The sequence below is a fragment of the Megalopta genalis genome, chromosome 9 (genome assembly GCF_051020955.1).
Source record: "Megalopta genalis isolate 19385.01 chromosome 9, iyMegGena1_principal, whole genome shotgun sequence".
Lineage (NCBI taxonomy): Eukaryota > Metazoa > Arthropoda > Insecta > Hymenoptera > Halictidae > Megalopta > Megalopta genalis.
The window spans coordinates 12,522,285-12,545,613 of record NC_135021.1 but is presented as its reverse complement, the minus strand read 5'-3'; the positions used below and the strand labels follow the sequence as shown (position 1 = coordinate 12,545,613).

Genomic DNA, 23,329 nt, shown 5'->3' with positions numbered 1-23,329 from the left:
CCTGGTCTCTTCAGCGGCGAAAAATACGCTGCGGCAAAGCATGGCAGCGTGGCCAGCAAAGTGGAAAAGATTTATCGAGAGAGCGTTGGCCAGTTAGAGGATCGAAGGAAGAGAAGATCAGCGCGCAGAGCGGAGCAGAACGGAGCAGAGCGGAGCGCGGAGCAGCGCGATTCGGGCCACCCATCCAGCTGATTGCACACCGATAAACGCATTATTTAATTACCGTGAGTAATTACCGATTATTACACGGCGCGGCCTGTCCGGGCGCACTGTCCCGCCATTAATTACACGAACGATCGGGCGAAACACTCGTTACGCAGCACTCTTTAATCGGCTGGACTCGCTTGCGCGGCCTGCGTCCGGTTGTAACCGATCGCGGTTGCTCCCTGCTCCGTGGATCTCCTTTCGTTTTCGCTTTTTTCTGGGCCGTTCGCGCGACAGGAAGGACCGCTCCCGTTCCTCGTCTCACGGGGTTGTTAGGTCTTATAAAACTTTAATAGAAGCCCCGTTTAATTGGCGTGCCTGAATACCGAGCAATAATTGGGCAAACGTTGTGGACCGTTTTACAGAGCTGGTTCGACGATAAATTCGAGGGAAACGTAAATCGAGGCTAAATACCGTTTAACGTCGCGAGCTCCGAGGACAGTATAATGTAATAACAGTCGTAAAACTCTTGTTATCCTGACGCAGTTGCAGACCACCGTGCTTACAAACGAAAATCGCCGCACTTCCGGCCTAAATTGATATTTCTCAAACTGATATTTCTTATTTCGTAAGAAACAGTCTTATTACTTGTTGCTAGATTTTTATGCGAAATAGGAATTGTCTGCATTTATTGCGAACTGCATGAACCATTTAGACATTCGTTTCTATTTTTTTCAACGATTTCAACGAGTTCAGAGGAACACAGTAATATCTTTACGTTTTTTAAACGTGTCTCCTACTTCGTATTTGATTTACTCGTTTCCGTCATTAATGCGCAAAATCCACAGTCCACTAATTACGATTATCTCTGTAACAACTGCCTATTTGTCAAAGACCTGAACAATATTGCCTTCGAACGCTTTCGTGGAATCTAAAACTCTGCCAACTTTAAACTACATTGAAACCGATTATCTGAACTTCGAAATACCGAATTTTTTATTATCCATCACTTTTCACGTAGAATGACATCAATCTAGGACAATTATATATGGCAGGCATGGAGCAATTTCGATGAAACGTGTCGCGATAAATCGAGCATCGATTCCGATGCGCAAAATTTGCAATTAAGTATTTTCTTACTTTGACTTATTCTATAGCACGTTTACTATTATTGCACATGTATCATTTTCCAGGAGGAATCTTGAACAAAAGCGAATGATCCGGCGAGCATGGACCAATTTTGATGGAACGTGTCGCGACAAATCGAGCATCGATTATTGCACATGTATCATTTTCCAGGAGGAATCTTGAATAAAAGCGAATGATCCGGTGAGCATGGAGCAATTTTGATGGAAAGTGTCGCGACAAATCGAGCATCGATTTCGATGCGCAAAATTTGCAATTAAGTCTTTTCTTATTTTGACTTATTCTATAGCACGTTTACTATTATTGCACATGTATCATTTTCCAGGAGGAATCTTGAACAAAAGCGAATGATCCGGCGAGCATGGAGCAATTTTGATGGAAAGTGTCGCGATAAATCGAGCATCGATTCCGATGCGCAAAATTTGCAATTAAGTGCCATGTACCATTTTCCAGGAGGAATCTTGAATGAAAGCGAATGATTCGGCGAGCATGGAGCAATTTTGACGGAAAGTGTCGCGATAAATCGAGCATCGATTCCGATGCGCAAAATTTGCAATTAAGTGCCATGTACCATTTTCCAGGAGGAATCTTGAATAAAAGCGAATGATCCGGCGAGCATGGAGCAATTTTGATGGAACGTGTCGCGATAAATCGGGCCTCGGTTCGGCAACGCGGAATTACGGTGTCCGAGTGGTTACACTTGTCGAAGGGAGGCAGGGATCGCACCTCGGCGTCGAAAATAGCTCGCGTGGCCACCATATGGGCACGGCACGGGCCAGAATGTCGCTCGATAAATCCGGCCGGCATAGAAGATTTGTCACGCGGCCGAAAATAGACGGCCGAGCAAGTAGAGTGAATCGACGCGACGCCCGGCAGCCGCGCCGCGACGCACCGGCGCGAGAAAGACCGAACGATCGGTGTCGATGGAAAGGGATGACGCGGTTGGTGGGCCTCGACGTCTCCCTGTAAACACCGAGGCGCCGCGGCGCTTTACGACGCCCCCGGACCGCGGCCCGTGTTTAACTTATCCGAGACTTTCTGGCACAAACCATTTTCACTGCCGGCTTCGAGCGACGACACGCGCGTCGACCCGTGCCACCCACACCCCCTGACCCCGCTTCCGCTCGCAGTCTTTCCGAGCGCCGCGACGCCTTCCGTAAACCGTCAGCCGTTCGAGAACCCGCGACGCGTTCCATGTGGCAAACATTCAACCAGCGATTTTTCGTTCCCGCTAATCTTCGACGCGCCAATCCTCTCGTTCCGGCGTTCTCGATTCTCTCGACTCGCGCGATTTTTTCGCACCCTCGTCCGCGCTCTTGTTTTCGTTGCGATTTTTCTTGCTGGACAGTGACGTCACTTGGTCACGCCCATGCAAATTTTCAGTAAGATCTCGGCGATGGCAATGCCTGAAAAAATTGGCCAGCACGAATTGTAAGTATTTGAGAGAACGAATTTTTGATACTCTATAGTTTTCGACAGACTCGGATTGTATCGTTTTCACCTGTTTCTTCTTTCTTTGTTGCAAGTCCTTCGAACAGAATCAAATACAAAGAAATTGCTTAAATCGTTGATGAGAATTATAAAGTGTAAATGAAACGGAAAAAGTGGTGCCAATAAAGACTCGTGCTCCCTTGGAATTTTTCTTTTCGTCGCTAAAGGACTGTTTAAGCAGAGCATCCAAGTATAAGATGTTTTTTGCCGGCATCGAGCTATAAATTACGTACGACTGTACTTTCAATCGAATCGAGTTCAATCGCTTAAAAAAGCACGAGCCTATTTGGTCAGTGGCAGCATTCCGATGAAAGTGGTGCAATAAAGTACCTTCTGGACGTAAAGGATTAAATAACAATACATATCTCGTTTTATAGCGCGTATCTTACACTAACCCCTCATCTTGCCGGCAATTATTTTTGTGGTCTCATAATATAAACCTTCTAATATTATGAAGCGTCTTACGATTGGACATAATACGTACCTTTACGCATTTATTGCACGCTAAACGACCGGAAAAAACCGTCGTATACAGAGTTCGATAGAATTGAGTTCAGGCCGAGCAGATTTTTTTTTGTGTTAACGCGGATCTTTAAGCATTCGCAGTGTATGCAAATGTGTAACATACAGGAACGTGGATATGAAAGAAAAATATTCGCATTTTTTATTTCAATCTCTTAATCTCATTTATCGAGAACCGGGAGATCGATCGATAAAAATGGTTAACCAGTCCCCAGATTTAACCCACGGCGTGCGGGTTGCATTTCGGTGTGTGCGTTTCGACCAAATATGTATTTCATATCAAATAATATTATCTGGATAATGCGATATTGACATATCTTTAGATTTATAACGCAAAAGCATTAACTCACTGTTCCATGTTCTTTGTGTATATCTGGAGAAATATTAAGATACTAAAATATCCATATTTTTGTATAAAGTTTTTTCTTTACTATATTCACTTATATTTATATTTACTTCATTTTACTTTTTTCAATATACAGGGTGTTCCACAATTATTTTAACAGCCAAAAATGAGGGGTAGCTGAGGTCATTTGAGGTAACTTTTTCCTTTGCGAAAATGCAATCTGCGGCTTTGTTTACGAGTTATTAACGGAAAACACTGACCAATGAGAGGTGACGGCGCGAAGTTCGAGAGCCCGCAGCACGAGACTTTGACAGATTTTGTTTACTACGTAACAGTGATATTTTTAAGAAAAACGCTGTTCACCTTACTTTAGAACTTAGAATTTTCTAGTGTGATGACACCTTGTGTGCAACATATGAAATTTTTAAGCAAGGTGTACAGTGAAGATTAACAAAGTACGTAAATGATATTTTAATTTAAATAATTCCGTGTCCGAACACAGTTCAACGGATGATTCGCAAAGCTAATTTAATAAATAATAATCGTGTTAAAGGACGTAAGGGATATATTTGTTAGAGAGAAATATGAAGAATATTATCAATAACCTTGGCATATCAAAGTTATGTCAAGGACATATCAAAGTTATGTCAAGGACATATCAAGGTTACATCAAGGTTATGTCATGGACATATCAAGGTTATTTCAAGGACATATCAAAGTTATGTCAAGGTTATGTCAAGGTTATGTCAAGGTCAACATATGAAATTTTTAAGCAAGGTGTACAGTGAAGATTAACAGCGTTTTCTTAAAAATATTACTGTTACGTAGTAAAAAAAATCCGGAAAGTTCTCGCTTCGTGATTTGTTCAATACTTCGAACGCGGCTCGAGTCCATCCCGACCATCTGTCAAAGCCTCGTGCTGCGGGCTCTCGAACTTCGCGCCGTCACCTCTCATTGGTCAGTGTTTTCCGTTAATAACTCGTAAACAGAGCCGCAGATTGCATTTTCGCAAAGGAAAAAGTTACTTCAAATGACCTCAGCTACCCCTCATTTTCGGCTGTTAGGATAATTGTGGAACACCCTGTATATTAGTACAGAGTTTAGTGAACATAATATTACATTATTTTCGAGAATCAAATTATTATTGGAAAAATAAAACTTTAGTTGCCTTTTCTTCTAAACTTCATTATTTAGATATATCTCAGCATCGAATCAGAGCAGCGACATGTTTTTAAACATTGATGAACAGAACTGATAATCGCCATAAACATCGTCAATTATATAATTGTATAAATGGTCCGTTGTCCGAGGGTTAAGAAACAAAGACGAATCTGTTCGCGTTTGTTTAGACAGCAGTGGTCGACGAAATTGTTCACACGGTATCCTTGAATTCGGCGTTATCGCGCATCCTTTCGCTAATAGATTCCCATGGCGACTCGTATCTCCTAGTAGAAACGATCTCGAGATGCGCAGTTAATCATAGCGGAGCGTCTAGGGTCGAATCCGCAGATAAAGAGAGAGGAACGGAGCAGATAAGAGGGCCGGAGGATCTGTGCGACGTCCGAGGTGGCGATCATCCGTTGCTCCAGCAGCTCTAGCTGGTTGCGGGGGTGAACCCAGCCGACCAGTGACAAATCGCCGTCGGGACGGTCTGCGGAGGACTCCACATTAATCTGTATCAAGCTGGCCATCAATATTTAATCCTAATCCCGGGAATTGCTTGTTCCACGAGATCGGCCGCGGGATCGGTCATCCGGAGGATGACATTCCAGTCTATACATACGATGCTCCGCCATTGCATCGACGTATGTAAGAAATTGTAAACAAGCATTTTATATTTATCCATGCAAATTGTAGTTTCCTTTGCTTCTCGCATCGCTTCAGAGTTTTATTTTAATTAACATTGCCGGCTTTCCCGAATTCCAGTTATCATTTTTTGAGGGTTTGTTTACTTCAGGAAATACATCATGTTTGTGATTTTTTAGTCAGAGAGAACGCTGCGATTCTTTCTCAAATTTTGTAGGATAATTTACCTAGCGTTTCAGGAGTATGCACTAACTTCGTGGAGATTTTTCGTGGGGAAAAGTAACGTGGAAATAGATACACGTTTATCAATACTTTATCGCGGCTTCGTCAATATAGAGTTGGGCTATTATTCGAATAAATATTTATCCAAGATAATTATCCGAATGAATTCTTTTCAGCCGATTATTTTATTCGAAAAATTCTACATTCGAATCATTTTTTATTCAAATAATTCGAATAATCTCTTATCCAAATAATTCAAAAAATTCTGTATTCGAACGATCTCTTATTCAAATAATTCAACAAATTCTGCATTCAAGTCATTTTTTATCCAAATAATTCGAAGAATTCTGTATTCGAATAATTTCTTATTAAAAAATTCTATACTCGAATAATTCTGTATTCAAATAATTCGAAGAATTCTGTATTCGAATAATTTCTTATTCAAATTTCTTGTTCGAATAATTCTGTATTCGAATAATTCGAAAAATGCTTTGTTCGAATAATTCAGAAAATAGTATCTATAATTTCATGAATATTCAGTAGCATATTCTTCTCGGTAAGGGTGTCCTAAATGAAAGATTATAATCTTTTCTCAGTTTTGGGAATTATTGATGGACATCTGAACAGAAGAAATTAAAGACAGCGCGTGCTGTTATTCCGCGTGGAGATCAAGCTGTGCCACTCAGATGAGACAATAGGCGGCTGGCAGATGGTCCGGAAAAGCACAAGTCACGGCAGCAAGCATCCACAGTGTTTCCCGGGGGTGCATTACACCCCATTAAGGACGGTCGCGGCTTTTAAGACCTAAAACACGAGCCCGTTTGCTCTAATACGAAACCAATGCCGACGGCCATACATCATACCCCCTCCACGTCCGCCAAGCCCGAGGACGTCACCATGAATCACGGCCGAGATGCTAATGTACCAATTTATCTTGGCCTAGCTTTATTAAGACTTAGTTTTTCTCCGCGCGGAAGGGAACGGCGGCTTCTCTGTTTCTCTCTCTCCCACCCTCTCTCTCTCTCTCTCTCTCTCTCTCTCGATTTCGATTCGTGTAATAAAGGAAGATCGATATCTGGAGGTCGAGGGAACACCTATGGCCGACCGCGGACCCCGGACTGACAAATTCCAGCGACCGAATAGACGATCGTCAATCATCGTCCGGTTTGCCGACCATGGGATCACATCATTCTCGATCTCTTTAGAGCCTCACGATTATTTCTTCTCTCGATCGTTTTTTCGACTCTGATTAGATGCGGATGGATGGACCACGGATTTCGATGGATCACGGACGCCGCGAGATCGATGGTGGCATTTGTTATTGTTGCACAAGACGGGGCCGAACAATTGGTTACAATTTTGAAACCTTTCCGCTGGTTTCTGTGTTAGAAATTCGATTCGAGATTTTTTCTTTCGCCTTGGTTCCATTTTTCTATGTTATTAAGAGATCGTTCGTTGCATCGAGAACAACTGTTCTGTTGTGCAAAATTTGATTCGGATAACGGATAAGAGATAAAGACTATAACGAACACGATCTTATTCGACGCTATCGAAGAAATATCCAATGGAATAAGAATTTATCCGTAGAAGATTTCATTCGAATACGAATTTATTCGTAGAAGAATTCATACGGAAAATAATCGATTTGGAGAAAAATGATCGACTGTAAAGTTTCACATTTTTTCCTTTTTCTTTGCGTTGCCTTTTACAATTATCTTCTTTACAAATGTTGCATCGGAAAGCTTGTTACTTTTAGGTTGATTGATCATTGATGCATAACTAAATGATATTACTACGGGTGCAGAGGAATTGAGATTGAACTGATCCCGATTGTATTCGTCCAAATACATTCTTACAGAAACACGTAAAAATTCGTATTAATATTCGCATTAATATTCAACATAATTTTACAATGTCTATTCGAACAATTTATTCGAATAACTAGATAGAGTAAATGCCGAATTATGAATTATTCGAATAAAAAATGTTCGACTGAAAAGGATTCATTCGGATGATTATTTTACGTAAATATTTATTCGAAACAATTCGAACAATGTCCAACTCTTCTATCGAGTGCGATTCCAAACAATAGTATTCACCTGTGCTATTTTGTAATTTTAAGAAATGAAAGATAGAGTGAAAATAGGGCCAAATATTGCACCGCTTAAAACTCTTTCGATAACTTGCCTTATCTTTTTAACAATCGCTGATGGAAAAGGATCGTAGATGAGGTGTTCGAATGACAGGGTTGAAGCGCATCTGCGGCGACGGTTCGTTCGGCAGCTGTAAGAAACCGAAGCCGCCAGCACTGGCAACTCGGCAGACAGGGTGCCAGAGGAAAGACAGCCGAATTGGCGAGCCCCGCGCAGGGGATTTACGCGTCTTGGGCCGCGCACGATAAATCATGGAATAGGCGTCGCCCGGAGTGACACGCCTTGTACCCGGTTAATAAATGCACCGGCAAACCGTGAATTACACACCGGACTCGCGAGGGGTTGCGCACCCCCCTTCTGTCGCGCCCTTTGTTCCGCGGCCTGCCCTCTGCCCCGCGCAGCACGCGCGCGCGTTCGACCGGTAATATCGAAGCATTGAATCTTTCGCGTTTACACGAGAAAGCCGAATAAATTTGCCTGTAATTGGCCGGCCAGCCGGGACACAAATCGTTGTTTGGAGAGTCGCGAGACCTTGGGTGATTTGTGGACGGAAGCGATTATCCTCGCGATGGCCGATCGCGGAAAATCGGTTCGACCGAAATTATTATGCAAACGAGCGTCGTTTCGATGCGATCGGACCCGTCAACGAATGGTCCGAATCCCGAAACCGTTAACTTGATTAAAGTTCTCGATTCCTCGAGAAGTCTGTGCTTTCGTCGGGGTTCGATAATGCGCGCTGCGTTTTCATGCATGCGAGACTTGCTTCAACCCGACCTTCTGTCAAAGCCTCGTGCTGCGGACTCTCTCACGGACTCTCTCTCTCTCTCTCTCGCACCGTCACCTCTCATTGGCCAGTGTTTTTCGTTAATAACTCGCAAACAAAGCCGTAGATTGCATTTTCGCAAAGGAAAAAGTTACTTCAAATGACCTCAGCTACCCCTCATTTTCGGCTGTTAAAATAATTGTGGAACACCTTGTATATTATATCTGTTGTAATATATTATAGATTATGGCAGATTATAATAGATTACAATAGATATAATGGACATATCGCAAATATACGTCTGCAGCAGTGAAAAGGTTAACCCGTTACCGTACGATTTTCTTTACAGTTACAATGATTAGAACTTCTTCGATCGCAATAATTTCTTAAAGGAAAAAGAAACTTTTATTGTGTGTTCGCATCTGCTTGAATGTTTATATCGGTGACAAGAGAATAGAATTTGATTCCGACTTAATGGAACGGAACAACATTCATACCTAACAGTTTATTAAACTCTCTGCACTCGAGACTATTTTAAATCCGAAGTGAAGACATTTGTTTCAGTCCTACAGTATTTCCATTTGATACGATTGTTTTTATTTGATACATATGAAATTGAACGCGCATGCTTACAGAAAACTTCTCTATTATTTGCCAATTTATCGAATACAGACAAATTTAATAATGTGAAAATTCTTTTGAAAATAGCGACTGGCGACTCTGAGGCACCACTAAAATTTGTTGTATCACGCTTTAAGATAACTTTTATATTAACAAAGTTTAGATTTAAAAAATTGTTAAGAATGTAACTATTGGGTGAGTCCCAAGTGTCAATTTCATATGCATATTTTGCCATATAAAATAGAAATACTATAAGTTCGAAAAATGATTTTATATTTTAGAGTTAAAATAGCTTCGAGTGCAAAGGGTTAATAGAAATCACCACCACGATTCTGACTCGTTGAGGTACCGCAAGGGATTAACACTAGAACTACCGAGCCCTAAACATGATTGTAAATAATGACATGATTGGATTTATTTGAATCTCGAACGATAGAATCAACGCTTTATCCAAGTTCGGGAAGAAATATTAACTATTCCATTTAAAAAAATTGAAAGTAACCTTCATATCTTGATAAAAAAGCAAAATAACATAATACCGATTACAATACTACGTGTCCCCTTGGAAGCCATGCACCTTCTATCCGAAACATTTTCTCATACAACAAATATTTTACGAGTTATTTGAGGTCGACACGTTACGAGACTTACCCTGTATACTTAACTAAAGAAGTTCGTTCAGCAATTTCTCATGGAAACATTTAAAAAATATCAAGAATCGGAAAAGGAAAAAATCACAAACCAGTCATTTCGTCTATATCAAGGGGATCTTCCGAAGAATCTTAAAATGAAACAGTCGATTAGACTGTTAAAAAATAGCCTGAACATCGTCGAAGGTCGACTGCACTTAAGGACAAAAGTCTGACTATTTCTTGGCAGCCTGGAACGACAATCATAAAGGCAGCAACGCGAAGGCGAGATCATGGCAGAGCCTGTGTGCAGGACAGGAAGAAATTAATAACAAAGTGAAATACGGGGCGGTAACTGGCGAGCACTTGACCCCGCCCGTTTCTATCCACTCTGTATCCACTTTTGAAATTCCTTGAGACTGGAAGGAAGGGGCGTCGGCGATCGCGAACCCAATAAATTCGTTCTGGCTACGCGCAACAGCAACGGCAACGGCAAGAGCAACGGCAGAGAGCAAGAGGAACATCAACAACGCGGCAACGACGTCGGCGGTCATCATCATCGCAGCGTAATCGATGGCTCTACGATCGAGGACCATCGCGGTGCACGCGATGCATCGGAAAGAGGTCGTGGACGGGGCCAGTACCTCGCCGGACAGACGATGAAAAACAGTTAATTGGCGTGGATTGTGGATCCCGAGAGCGGACGACGTAGATGACTGGTTTCCAGGCACGTAAAGTATTGGAAGGCGAACTTCGGGAAATTCTGCTTGTGCTTGACCGGCTACGCTAAATTGCTCGCTCCTCTCTCCCCCTCTCTCTCCCTCTCTCGCTCTTTCTCTCTGTATTACCAGGAAGGGCATCGGAATTTAAAGTATGCGTATCCGCTCCCGTCTAAGGTTATATGGGAGCAGAAAGAAATTCTGCCGTGCGCCCCGGACGGTTAATCGGCCGGTACCCAGCCACCAACTATTTATTAGATGCACGTACGGTTCGTACAGACTGAATTTCGCTGTTTCCGCGCGTGCTTCGCGTGCAACGCTCCGACGAATGCGTTTCGTCCGCTTCGCGAACGCCCGACGTCTTACACAGGAGCCCAAGATGCTTCCTCCATTGTCCTTGAACCAAAAGCCCTTTCGCGCGTTTCCAATGTTGTTTTTATTACTGCGGATGTTATGCATTTACGACGAAACTGAGTCGTCGCCATTTAAAATAGAAGAACGATTAAAAGGATTTGAACGTGTCGATGTTTTACTTTTAATCCATTCAAGTGAATAAAGAAAGAATGGACTTACTATTTAGTGTGTATTCCTTACAAATAATGCAGACGATTTATACAGTAATGTCTCCCTAATTGACGCACAGATTGTCCACAAAAGTGGACAATTTTGGAAGAGGAGATACGATTGTTCGAGCTTCGCGGCTCGTTTTTTTATGGTTATTGATTGTCAAGGACTATAAAAACGAGCCGCAAGGCTCGATTAATCGTACCTCCTCTTCCCAAATTGCCCATTTTTGTGCGCAATCTGAGCGTCAATTAGGGAGACATTACTGTATCTCGCATTAAAATCCGCAGTCTAGTTGTTATTATTTATTGACGGGGAGAAGAATCTCTTTGGAAAACGTAGGAAAAGATTACAGATCAACTGTAGGTGTCAAGAAGACGACGCATCTGGCGCACAAAACACGCTCGGATAGAAAAAAATCCGATTGTTTGTAGTAGATACTAATGTTTTTGAAAATCCTATTTCCTATCATCCGTTTAGTTATTATCGCCGTACAATGTGATATGATTCCACCTTTTCGTCATAAAATAGTTTGGTGTTTAACGAAAGATCGAGATGCGATAAAATAAAATCTGTCTATTAATAAGGATTACGAGACGAAACCATTGATGGTTTAAAACGCGAATAAGAGATCAAGTAAAGTATGTTGAAGAGGAGAAAGTTTAAACTTGAACACACATAAGGTAATCATAATTACGATTATCAGGGCGCAAATCGCAAAAATCGGTGTTGAATACTCTCGATCTGCTTACACTGATAGTCTAGATTCAAGATACTTGATCCTATATTCTCTTCTGACACAATTATCGTACTGGTCAAAACGATCACTTCATTTTTCCTTCATCTGTTTCTTGTTCTAGACGTACGAAAATGTACGATGCCATTTCTTTCAAAATCGCGTGAAGCACATCGAAAATTTCGGCCACGAGTGCGGTGAATAACATCGTCGAAAGTCGACATTAACACGTTCCGTGCCGAGCTTTTTTTACTCGAATCTTCACACTTTGATATTTGACTAAAACTTGATGTATTACGTGCAATTATTAATTCTCGTACACATAACAACGTAACAAAAACTTATCAACGCCCATTCTTGCGGTGGAAATTGATTCTTCGGTTCTAAATTTCTTGTAAACAATTTGTTCAGTTCACTAAGTAAACATGCAAGCGTGTACCATCGATGGTACACGTGGCACGGAACGTGTTAATACACGACCGGAGTCACTTTTCCATTAGCTAGAAAGTCGCACCGATGAAATTCCGTCGATTCGGTTAAAGAAGCGACGATGTCCCGTTCGCAGTAAGCGTTAACAGGTACCGAAATAGCCTGAAAGTTTCGAGGCAGTTACAGAATGCGTTATAGGGCTGTATGACCCGCAGCATCGGCAGGAAGCGCGGCGCATCGAGTTGTGCATTAACGGCGCATTCCCTCGCAGTCGTTACACTACCGTCGGTTTCTATTTCGAAGTGAACGAAGGCGATAAAATTGTGAATGGTAACTGTGACCGGATCGGGAGGAGAGACACGTTTCGAATTCCGACGCGAGTTTCCCGGACCGACGACACGTTAAATCGTAACGACAGTTTTCAGTGCTGGGAGCACGAGTTCGACGCGTTCAGGCCGAATATACATTCGAGCAACCGCGGTGTTCCAAATCCAAGAATTCAGCGATATTTTCGGACTATTTTCCGGTATGTCTACGTCCTCGGAAAAAATCGTCGACGGCGAATCGTCGTCGAAGACGTGCTCTTTGTGACATTGAAAGAATCGAGATAAAATAGACAACAGAATGATCAGAACGTAACGTTTAAAGAATGTAATCTTTGGTCTGCTGTGCTACTTCGAAAACGTTCAGCATTACTTATTGAATTTGTTAAGCAATAGTAATAGTAGTTAGTAGTGGTAATGACCAGAATGTGGATCTTCATGCAAGATAAACATTTCCTGCATCAATCGTAGGACACAGAAGTCGGATAGAAATGTTCATTTTTCCTTAATAATTTCAATAAGCTGAAAGAAATATATCGACATTATCAAACTTTTCAAATTCTTCTATTATTATGTATTTCAACAATTTTTATTAGAAATGCATGAAACCACTGTAAGGCTCGATTTCCTATTGAAAAAGAATGTGTTTCATCGCACAAGAAAATTACGAAACAGAATGATTAGATTGATGAATGTCATCTCAGGTAAAATATGCAGTTTCCAAAATGCTCATTTTTTAAATGCTCTATCTAAAAATTTACTTCACCCTCCGCTGTCACGCTTCCAAAGCGAAACGCGTATATCAGACTGGGTCACTCACACCTGATTCAGTTTTCAGACAATTGTCTCTCAAAAACTAGCAATAATATCGTGGTCCAAACATTTGAGAATACAACATGAACATTCTGGAACATCGTTTCCTTCATTAGAACTCGATATCTCACTTCCAAGTACTTGTCTCTCAAAAACTAGCAATAATATCGTGGTCCAAACATTTGAGAATACAGCATGAACATTCTGGAACATCGTTTTCTTCATTAGAACTCGATATCTCACTTCCAAGTACTTGTCTCTCAAAAACTAACAATAATATCGTGGTCCAAACATTTGAGAATACAGCATGAACATTCTGGAACATCGTTTCCTTCATTAGAGCTCGATATCTCACTTCCAAGTACATATATCGAATTAATTGTCCATTTCATTCTTCTCACGATAATATCACTTTTTCGAATAAAAAGATGTTTGACATTTTGACCGAGCTCGGAGGGTTAATCTCGTTAACGTGTTCATAGTCGAACCCTTGGACAGAGAGACAACTTGAATAGACGTCGAATCAAAGCAGGCAACGTTCCAGGAAACGTTTCTAAATTCTTGAGAACAGCGCGGATCGGGCCAGATCTCGACACGTTGGCTCGGCTCGCGGACTTCCGGGGTGACGGCCGAAGGACGAAAGGATCATTAGCAGTTTCGGATGGAAAGTGTTGCCCTCTCGGAAGGTGGGACACGTCCCGCCGATATAAATAAAGTATCAGGGGATAGAGAGAAGAGAGTTCGCCGGTGGCTGACACAACGACGGGCCAAATGAAAAATGCCGAGACGGACGATCAATGTAAATATATTCATGACGTGGGGAGGCTGCTCGCGGCACGGGGATGCTCCGATACGCGGCCCATACATCTATGTATGTATGTATATGTAGAGCCGACCGATGCATGTATGTATGGACGGGGTTTTATAGGATGGGGTTCGTTCGAGGACTCGATGCCACTTGGACAAGGCACATAATTCACTCTTTGGCAGCTCATTACAATTTAAAAAGGCCTTTGTCAGCGTGCACCCCTGACCGTGATTTCTTACGAGCCTACGACCCGCTCGCGCGTCACGGCCCTGTCACCTTCGGGACCAAACCGCCTCGAGGACTCGCTCCGAAAGCGGAACAAGTCCGGCGCGTTTGTCAGGTGAACAAGCAACGGACTCTCGACCGGATCTTTCGTCTTCCAAATTACCAATACCATTGTTTTATTCTATTACGCAGAATTCATAGTGACCGTCCCCTAATTCTGTGCTCTTCTATCCGATCATTAGCAATTTTCACTATCGAATGATAGGACTATTATATAGTTATAGTTGAACTATTATTATAGAATAATATAACGAAATATAGAATATATATATTATAGTATAACTATTATTATTATAGATATAGTTGAACTATATATATATTTCAGTCCAATTAACCAGTCAACTGTTTTTGACGAGTATACTCGTCGTAATACTAAATGTTGCCGTATCTTCATGACGAATATACATAATAAAATATACACAAAACCGAGCTCAATCGTGTTTTCTTTAATGTAAATACATAATGCGCACTCACGATTTGTTCTATTATTCACTGCACTGTTTCAAACAGAATTTAAGACCTATTGTTCTTGTTAGTAATTATTTCGCAATGTTATTGTAGTCCGTACAGATTTATCATATTAATTTAAGGAATTTCGGTTAGCTATATATATATATTTCTTTATTTAATCTTATATCATTTTTTTAGAAGAAAATTGATGCGTAGCTACTGGAACAAAAGTTGCGATAAAACCAAAGAAATCTATACCAATCTAAACCTCTGTATCTATATTTTTAATTTTATAACTAATAGGTAACTTTCCGTACAAATTCAATAAATAAATAAAAAACAGCTGACCGGTTAAGAAGGATATACACTTTGATATTCTTTATAAAATTCTATATTATAAAAAATGCACACTATAATTACAGTAATTTAAACACTTTTCAAACAGATCGCAACAGCTAATTGGCTAAATCTCTCACTAGCGAACGGTACGAGACATGCTGAACCGTGCTAGGACGATCCTTAATTAAAAGTAAAAATGTTTGCTTCGTTCTACGGTAAAACGTCGAGCCTTTTCCTGCAGACTTGTTATTTTCACGGAATTATAAACAAGACAATTAAGTCTAACAACCTGATAGGAATTTTAGGAATTCGTTGCGCGAGCAGTGACGTGTTCACAATACGGCGAAGTTCATTTTGAGAGAATGAAAAGCCAGTAAATGGCAGGAGATGAGGCACAATGCTGCATTAAAGGATGTCTTTCATTTTTCTGGTCGGTCAACCGAAAGGGCCCGGCCCGTTTTCGTCCCGAAACGATGCCACATTACACTGTCAGCCGGTGGGGCGACTCTGTCGACGGTAATCAGCCCGCTGGCATTCATCAACCTCGCTGGTACAAAAGACGATCCCGGTAATTGCTCGGGATCGGTCTCGGAAACACGCCGACGGAGTCATTTCTCTTTCGACATGGCCGATCGGACCACTGGAATTAGAAATCGAGCCGAGCGCCCGACGATTCGTCGCTGCCCCTTTTGTTCTTAACCCGGACCGGTTTCGTTTCGGTGCGGCAAAAAATCCCGGTCGTTGTCGATCGACGAGCAATCAGCCACTGGCCGGGTTCCTCCGGTGTCAAACAATCGCCTCGGAGACGAGGATCGAGGCAACCTTCCGATCGCTGTCTTCGCGGTGTAATTCATAGCTGATGTCATTCGCTGGAGCTGTTCCGAACGAAATGAACGCGAACAATTCGACGAACAGAACAGTTCCGAAGGGAAACGATCAATTTAATGAAGAGACAAATGATTCGTTCGAATTTCTTCGCTGGAAGTCAACTAATCAACGCTTTACTTATCGGCAATCTATTGACAGACTTTTGACGATGATTGTGCTGCACGAGAAGAAACTCGATCATTTTCTCTTACATAACAACAACAGAAGAAACTGTTGCACGATATTAATCTATATAATTTGTTAAAGCATCAATAATATTGCTGTCGCATATTGCTGTCGCAGACATCGTTTTAGAAACTCCCTTCTGTTCATCCTCGATCTTGAAAGGACTTATTATAGAAAACTTATGATATAGTTATAAATAACAGTATACTGTATACTACTGTCATAGATATTATTATAAATACCATTATAGATTATTATTAGATTAATATGTATAATATTAGATTATTATTAGATTAACTTATTATATAGTTATAAATAACAGTATACTGTATACTACTGTCATAGATATTATTATAAATACCATTATAGATTATTATTAGATTATTATTAGATTAACTTATTATATAGTTATAAATAACAGTATACTGTATACTACTGTTATAGATATTATTATAAATACTATTACAGATTATTATTAGATTAATATATATAATATTGGATTATTATTAGATTAACTTATTATATAGTTATAAATAACAGTATACTGTATACTACTGTCATAGATATTATTATAAATACCATTATAGATTATTATTAGATTAATATGTATAATATTAGATTATTATTAGATTAACTTATTATATAGTTATAAATAACAGTATACTGTATACTACTGTCATAGATATTATTATAAATACTATTACAGATTATTATACATATACTACTATTGAAAACTGCCGGTAGATAAAGTGTTAAACAAGACAAAGTAAAATCAATGTAAGACTCTTAGTAGAACGCAAATTTCCGGGCGCGATAAAAATTGCCCGGATTAATTACAAGATACAGAAGCCACGTAGACACTTGTTTCTTTCCCCGAAGTATTTTAAAGAGTCGGTACAAACGATATTTCAAAATTCTCCATCGTGATACCGTATTCGCGCGGGAGAAACGAATCGGAATTCACGGACGCGTTTGGAACGCCACGGGCGGATCCGAAAATTTGAGAAATTGACCAAGACACCCTGTATGTTACGGACACAAAGCGCCCCGCATTGATACGTCTGGAGGGCGATCAGGATGTTCGTGGCGTGGTGTGTATCGCGCTTAAAATTCCGGCAGCTTGACCCGCGATAGATTGGACGGGCCGCGGAATACATATAAATTCCGGTCCCACGGGAACGCAGTTGCAGTTTCCTCCGAGGTATCTTCTTCTTCCGCCTGTTCCACCATCGGGGAGAAAGGATGTGTCGCTGGGAGAGATCGTCCATCTTGCGACCGGAGAGCCGGATGGGAATTTTGAACGCGCCTCGTCAGCCATTCTTTTTTATCGCGTCGATTAACCCTCGCCAAGCCCTCGCTGTTTCATACATTTTTCACCGCTGTACCATCGAAGAACAATGCGTTTCGCTTTGCTGTCTTAGAAGAATGCTACCGGCCAAGCTGCCTTCGACGATTCTTCTTGAAAATCTTTTAACGGATTTTGTGCGGGTCACAAGATCGAGCTTCACTTACACGCTTAGCGAGGGAGAACCAGTGAAGTTTGAAAAAATCCACTTTTTAGAAACTATTTAGTATCTTCAAAACTAACAATAAGATTTTCATAACAAGTATATAACGATTTTTTAATATTGCAATATTTAATTTTAATATTTATTTAACGATTTTTAGACTATCTTTAGAATTTCAAAGGAGTTTCTTTCAAATATACAGGGTGTTCCATAATTATGTTAACACCCAACAAGGGGTAATTTCTGAGGTCGTTTGAGTTAACTTTTTCCTGAATGAAAATGCAATTCGCGGCTTTGTTTACGAGTTATTAACGAAAAACAGTGACCATGAGAAAAGCGAGATCATTTGCCACTGTTTTTCGTGAATAACTCGTAAACAAAGCCGCTGATTGCATTTTCGCTGAGGGAGAAGTTACATCAAATGAGCTCAGGAATTACATCTTGCCAGGTGATAACATAATTATAGAACAGGCTGTATGAAAAGGTATTAACCCTTTGCAGTCGAACGGCGACTCTAAGGTGCAACTGCAAATTGCTACATCATTCTTCAGCATAATTCTTGCATTATTAAATTTATCTATATTTAATAAATCGTTCCAAGTGCAAAAAGCTGCATGAGCAAATAAGCTAAATGTTATATGCACAACAGGAAAATAATTATTAAAAGTAGAAATACTATAGGCCAGAAGTATCGTCTTGGTTTTGACGTTAAAGTAACTTCGAGTGCAAAGGGTTAATACTTGTCTCGCATATAATGTGTTAATTAACAGACTGCGGATCTCTGTGTAAAATCAAAATCTTGTCGAGTGATTGAATAGAGCAAGAATTGAACGACGATGTACTTATAATCATCGTAATTGTAAAAAAAAAGGTCCAGCAAGGAGTTAAGGGTTAATGCGAACGAATTTGTAATTATTCGCGATATTTAGGACGAACATTTCGAAATACCCAATAGTTCCACCCAGTATAGAGACTGACGGAGAACGCCAGCCAATCGGTTCCTCCATACATTCGAAAGCTTACGAGGGCATAAAGCGTGCGCCCTCTTATATCTATCGGCGATACGTATGCATGCTCGCGCGTGGCCACGAGCCTGGCCCGCAGAAGGCCGGAGAGGGTGGTGGCCGCGAAGGGACGGCACTGGTCATCGTCGGAAAATTGAATTTCGTCCCAGAGGGCCGCCCGGATGAAGTATGCTGACAGTTCGAAAATTTGCGTTTAACCGTGTGCACGCTGCGCCCACCCTCTTGCAAATCTTCAACAGCCCTTTAAATCGGAGTCGTTCGGCCGAATTCGATTAATTTTCGAGCTACGTTCTATTATTTTTCTGAACCTGTATTACAGTGATGAGTCTAGCGATCTTATCCTCGCGTATTCTCTTTCTTTTGCGATGAAGCTTTAATCCCGTTAAACAAATCTAAAATTTATTATTATTATTGTAATTATTATAATTGTTCTGTATATTTTTGTAAAAATTACTACACCTAATTAATCTGTGACATACGGAAGTACGAATTAATCGTTGACTGATTTATTGGTTCGAGTACTCGCCATGTTGCAACTCATTTACGATTAAATTTTATTATTATTATTTTTATTATTATTATTATATTATTATTATCATTGCTTTTTATGTTTTTTTTTTAACGACTAAACTTAATTAGTATGTGATACATGGAAGTACGAATTAATGATTGACCGATATATGGGTTCGAGTACTCGCCATGTAGCAACTCATTTACGATTAAATTTCTTTATTATTATTATTATTATTGCTTTTTATATATATTTTTAACGGCTAGGCTTAATTAGACTGTGACACATGCAAGTACGAATTAATCATCGACTGATTTGTGGGTACGAGTACTTGTCATGTAACAACTCATTTACGATTAAATTTTTTATTATCGTTATTTTTATTTACTATTATTATTATTATTGCTTCCCATATTTTTTTAACGACTACGCATAATTAGTCTGTGACACATGGAAGTGCGAATTAATCATTTGCTGATTTAGGGGTACGTGTACTCACCATGTGGCACCCATCCATGATGGCACTTCTCGCAGCACCTGATGTGACGTTTTCCAGGGGTGAAAGAGTCGCAGGTACATCCGGTCACCGTGCACCTGATGGACTGAAACAAGAAAGAGAATTGCAAATTTTTGGCTACAGTATCATCAACCGAATCGTTTCCATATTGCGCGACTTTGTATACAAATAGTTGATATGTGTAATTCGCCTTGCATCCCATTAACCAGTGATAGCTCGATTATTTTTGAACGCATCGGTCAGCTGTTCCACGATATCAGCATTTAATCGTGCCATAATAATCGCGGCGATCCGAATTACACCATGCTCGCGCTTGTTACAGAATATTCGGTTCGTTATTATATCAGGTTACAAAACAGCTACGAACTGTACCTCACTTTTACCTACATCGTTAGCGATATTAATCGACTCAACAGATCGTTTCAAGCACAATTAAATGTAAATGATCATTTCGAGCCTGTTACAACGTTGTAAACGTTGTAAATGTTGTACTTTTATAAAGAATTCAGATACATTCATTAAATATATTTCCGTTGTCCTGTTATTATTAAGATGTTGAATTCTCGGACATGATTAAAACGGGCACTCGTTTATGCTGAATAAACAAACAAACAAACAAACAAATAAATAAAATCAGCGTACAAATCTCGAGTCCGATGGTGCTAGAAACGTCTTCAAGCTTTCTCGAACATGATCCTACAGCAAGTTAACAAACGAGGTAGCTATAAACCGTGCGAATCTGCGCGAATGGAAAAATCGGCGAATCCGACGTGTTAAGATTGCAGGACCGTCTCGAAGCGAGTTAGTTGTTCGTTAAGACGGCGGCAGAAAGGCGAGAAACGTCTCGAGGGGGAATTTTATTGGAGTTTTCAGTCTCGGAGGGGGTGGAGGCAGAAATATCCCGGACAGTTTGGCGCGGATTAAAGGATCGTTGCCACGGGCGAGTCGGAGAAAAAAAGGGGGTGTGGTATTTTGAGTGACCGTTTGCTATAACGCCACCCCAGAGGGAGCTCGTAAGAGACGAGCCCGCTCGTCGGATTTTAAGGAACCGTGAATATTTTCCACCCTTCGGCACGGGAATTAACCCCTTGGGAGCCACCATCCAATCCTGCCCCCGGCTGAAAGGAACCGAGCTACCTCCCTGGATCGGGTATTACTTTATGTACGCGGCGGAAAAGTTTATTTTCCGCTGTTCCGAATTACCTACAGGTATCCTTGGCCGTCTACCTTCCGCCCGCGACGAGAGAAAAATATTAATTCCTCCTCCCGCCCCCTCTTGTCCCGAAGCCTCCCGCTAAACAACGCGAATCAACTCTTAACCGGGATCACCGTGATTTTAATTCCGAATATCCCAGACGCTGGTTTTGTGAAATTTTACCGTTTGCGTACAGCTACGTTAAATAAACTAAAATTTCCGTTAGTTGGCACCAATCGGAACGATGCAAATAATGAGCGAAGTGAAGCTGTTCAATAACTCTGCTAGCACTAGCGACAATAATTTTTAACCGCGTTTTGAAATTCATTTTTATTTTAATACATACAACGAACTGAATGTTACTAGGATTTTTAGAACACGAAAGAGTTACGCTAATATTTCCTGTGATAAATCTTAATTTTTTAGTTCCGGTTTTTATTAATTGGGGTTATTAATGTCGTGGGGTTTTTTGGTGTCGATATTCGGTCGTTAACGTGTTAAGCGTCGCAACTTGTGAAATCTTGAGCCTGGAACAGCTACATCAATTTAACTACAGCTTCCAGCATCTTTTAGTAACTGTAAGGTTGTACAAAATGACAAAAATAGAACTGTTCAATTGATTAAACTTGCTTGGACTACACTTTAACGCAAGAGAACTTGCAGTAGTAATTCAGAAAATCGCGAAACTCAAGAAAAAGGAATCCTCTGCATCCTCTGATAGCTCTAAGAGTCCAGAAAGTCGTGTATCGAAGTGATAAAAGGTGTAAGTTCGAATCGATCGGAACGGAACCAGGAATGGCACTGGAACCGCACGGCCCAGGTATTTCGAGAGGATCTAAGCGGATTGTCTCCTGTCCTTTGGCAGGCAGAACCCGGTCCATGCGACTTCCGCTATCGTGGCATACGGAAGGCAATAACATTTTTACGAGCCACGAAACATTTATTGCCGGCTCTCTGGCGCGCGCCGCGTTTTATCATCGCCGTTCCTCTGCTTAATACTCCCGCTTAAGGACGCCGCGAGTAGCTTCTGTATATTTTTCGCGGCCGTATATCTTCCGATTCGACCGGCCAACGGTTCATCAATTCCCAGTTCCCGAAAACTGCCCGCCGCTGGCTAATTGACCCGGCAGATTCGCTAATGGAACAACCGGTGCCGCATTTTAGAATGTAACTGGCAAACATTTTATTGCGACACGTTCTTTTTCTTATTCTGTGATGTCTTTAACGTCGGCACTTATATTTGAGCATATCTCTTGAGGTTAACAAACTTCGATTATGAAATGTAAAAGTTTTCGATTAAATCGCTGCACACTTCGTTCACGCATTTTCCGTTTGCTCGCCAATGCGGCTCAGTTTGCCCCGCTCGATTTGCTCTCGGATAACGTGTTCATCATTAATCGATTAATTTAATAATTTCTCAGTCATTTCACGTTATTATTGATAAAAGTATTAATATTTATAGAAATCATGAACGAATTTCAAATTTCAAATGAAGTACTTGTTTCTCCAAGTGCAAATAAAATGCAACTATGAGACAACTGATATCTTTTTACAAGACAATGATCCGAAGCATAATGCTTATAATACAAGACGATGGATTCTGTATAATGTACCACATCAGTTAAAAACTCTTCCTCGGTCTCCAGACATAAACGTCATAAAGCACTTATGGAGTCGTCTCGAAGACAAAATTCGAAATCGCTATATTTCTTCAAAAAAAAAGATTTAAAAAGTGCACTACTGCAAGAATGGAATAACATTTCTAGCACTATCACCAGAAAGTTAGTAAAGTCAATGTCACGAAGGCTTATAACGATTATACAATCTAAAGGAAATCCAACTAAATACTAGAATAACAAACATGTTTATGTATAAATATTTTGTTTTATTTATGTATACAAATTAAGAGACGTCGTTGTAAAGTTGAAAAAAAGTGTACTAATACTTATTACGCGTATATTTTCGTTCATATTTAAGAGTTTTGTAAAATAAAATGTCCTAAAGGATATAAATAAACAATTTCTTTTTTTATGACATTTGTATTGAAGATCTCAAAGAACATGTTCACATCATTTTCGTTAACATTTCTCTGTAATAAACAAAGTTCTATAATGTTTCTGTTGAAATTGATTGCTGCACGAATACTTTCTACACCCACTGTACATATTTACCAAATCAAAATATTAGCATAATTGTACGGATATAATTATC

The 23,329-nt window shown here is 40.4% G+C and overlaps 1 protein-coding gene across 2 annotated transcripts in view; it reads right to left on the bottom strand.

Annotated features, from left to right (window-relative positions):
* LOC117220745 (uncharacterized) overlaps positions 1-23,329 on the bottom strand; it is a 475,043-nt gene that overhangs the window by 283,558 nt on the left and 168,156 nt on the right. For both annotated transcript variants that reach the window (XM_033471005.2, XM_033471006.2), the window contains exon 3: positions 19,906-20,008. In XM_033471005.2, coding sequence (XP_033326896.2) covers positions 19,906-20,008 — 103 coding nt within the window. The remainder of the gene's footprint in view (positions 1-19,905; positions 20,009-23,329) is intronic.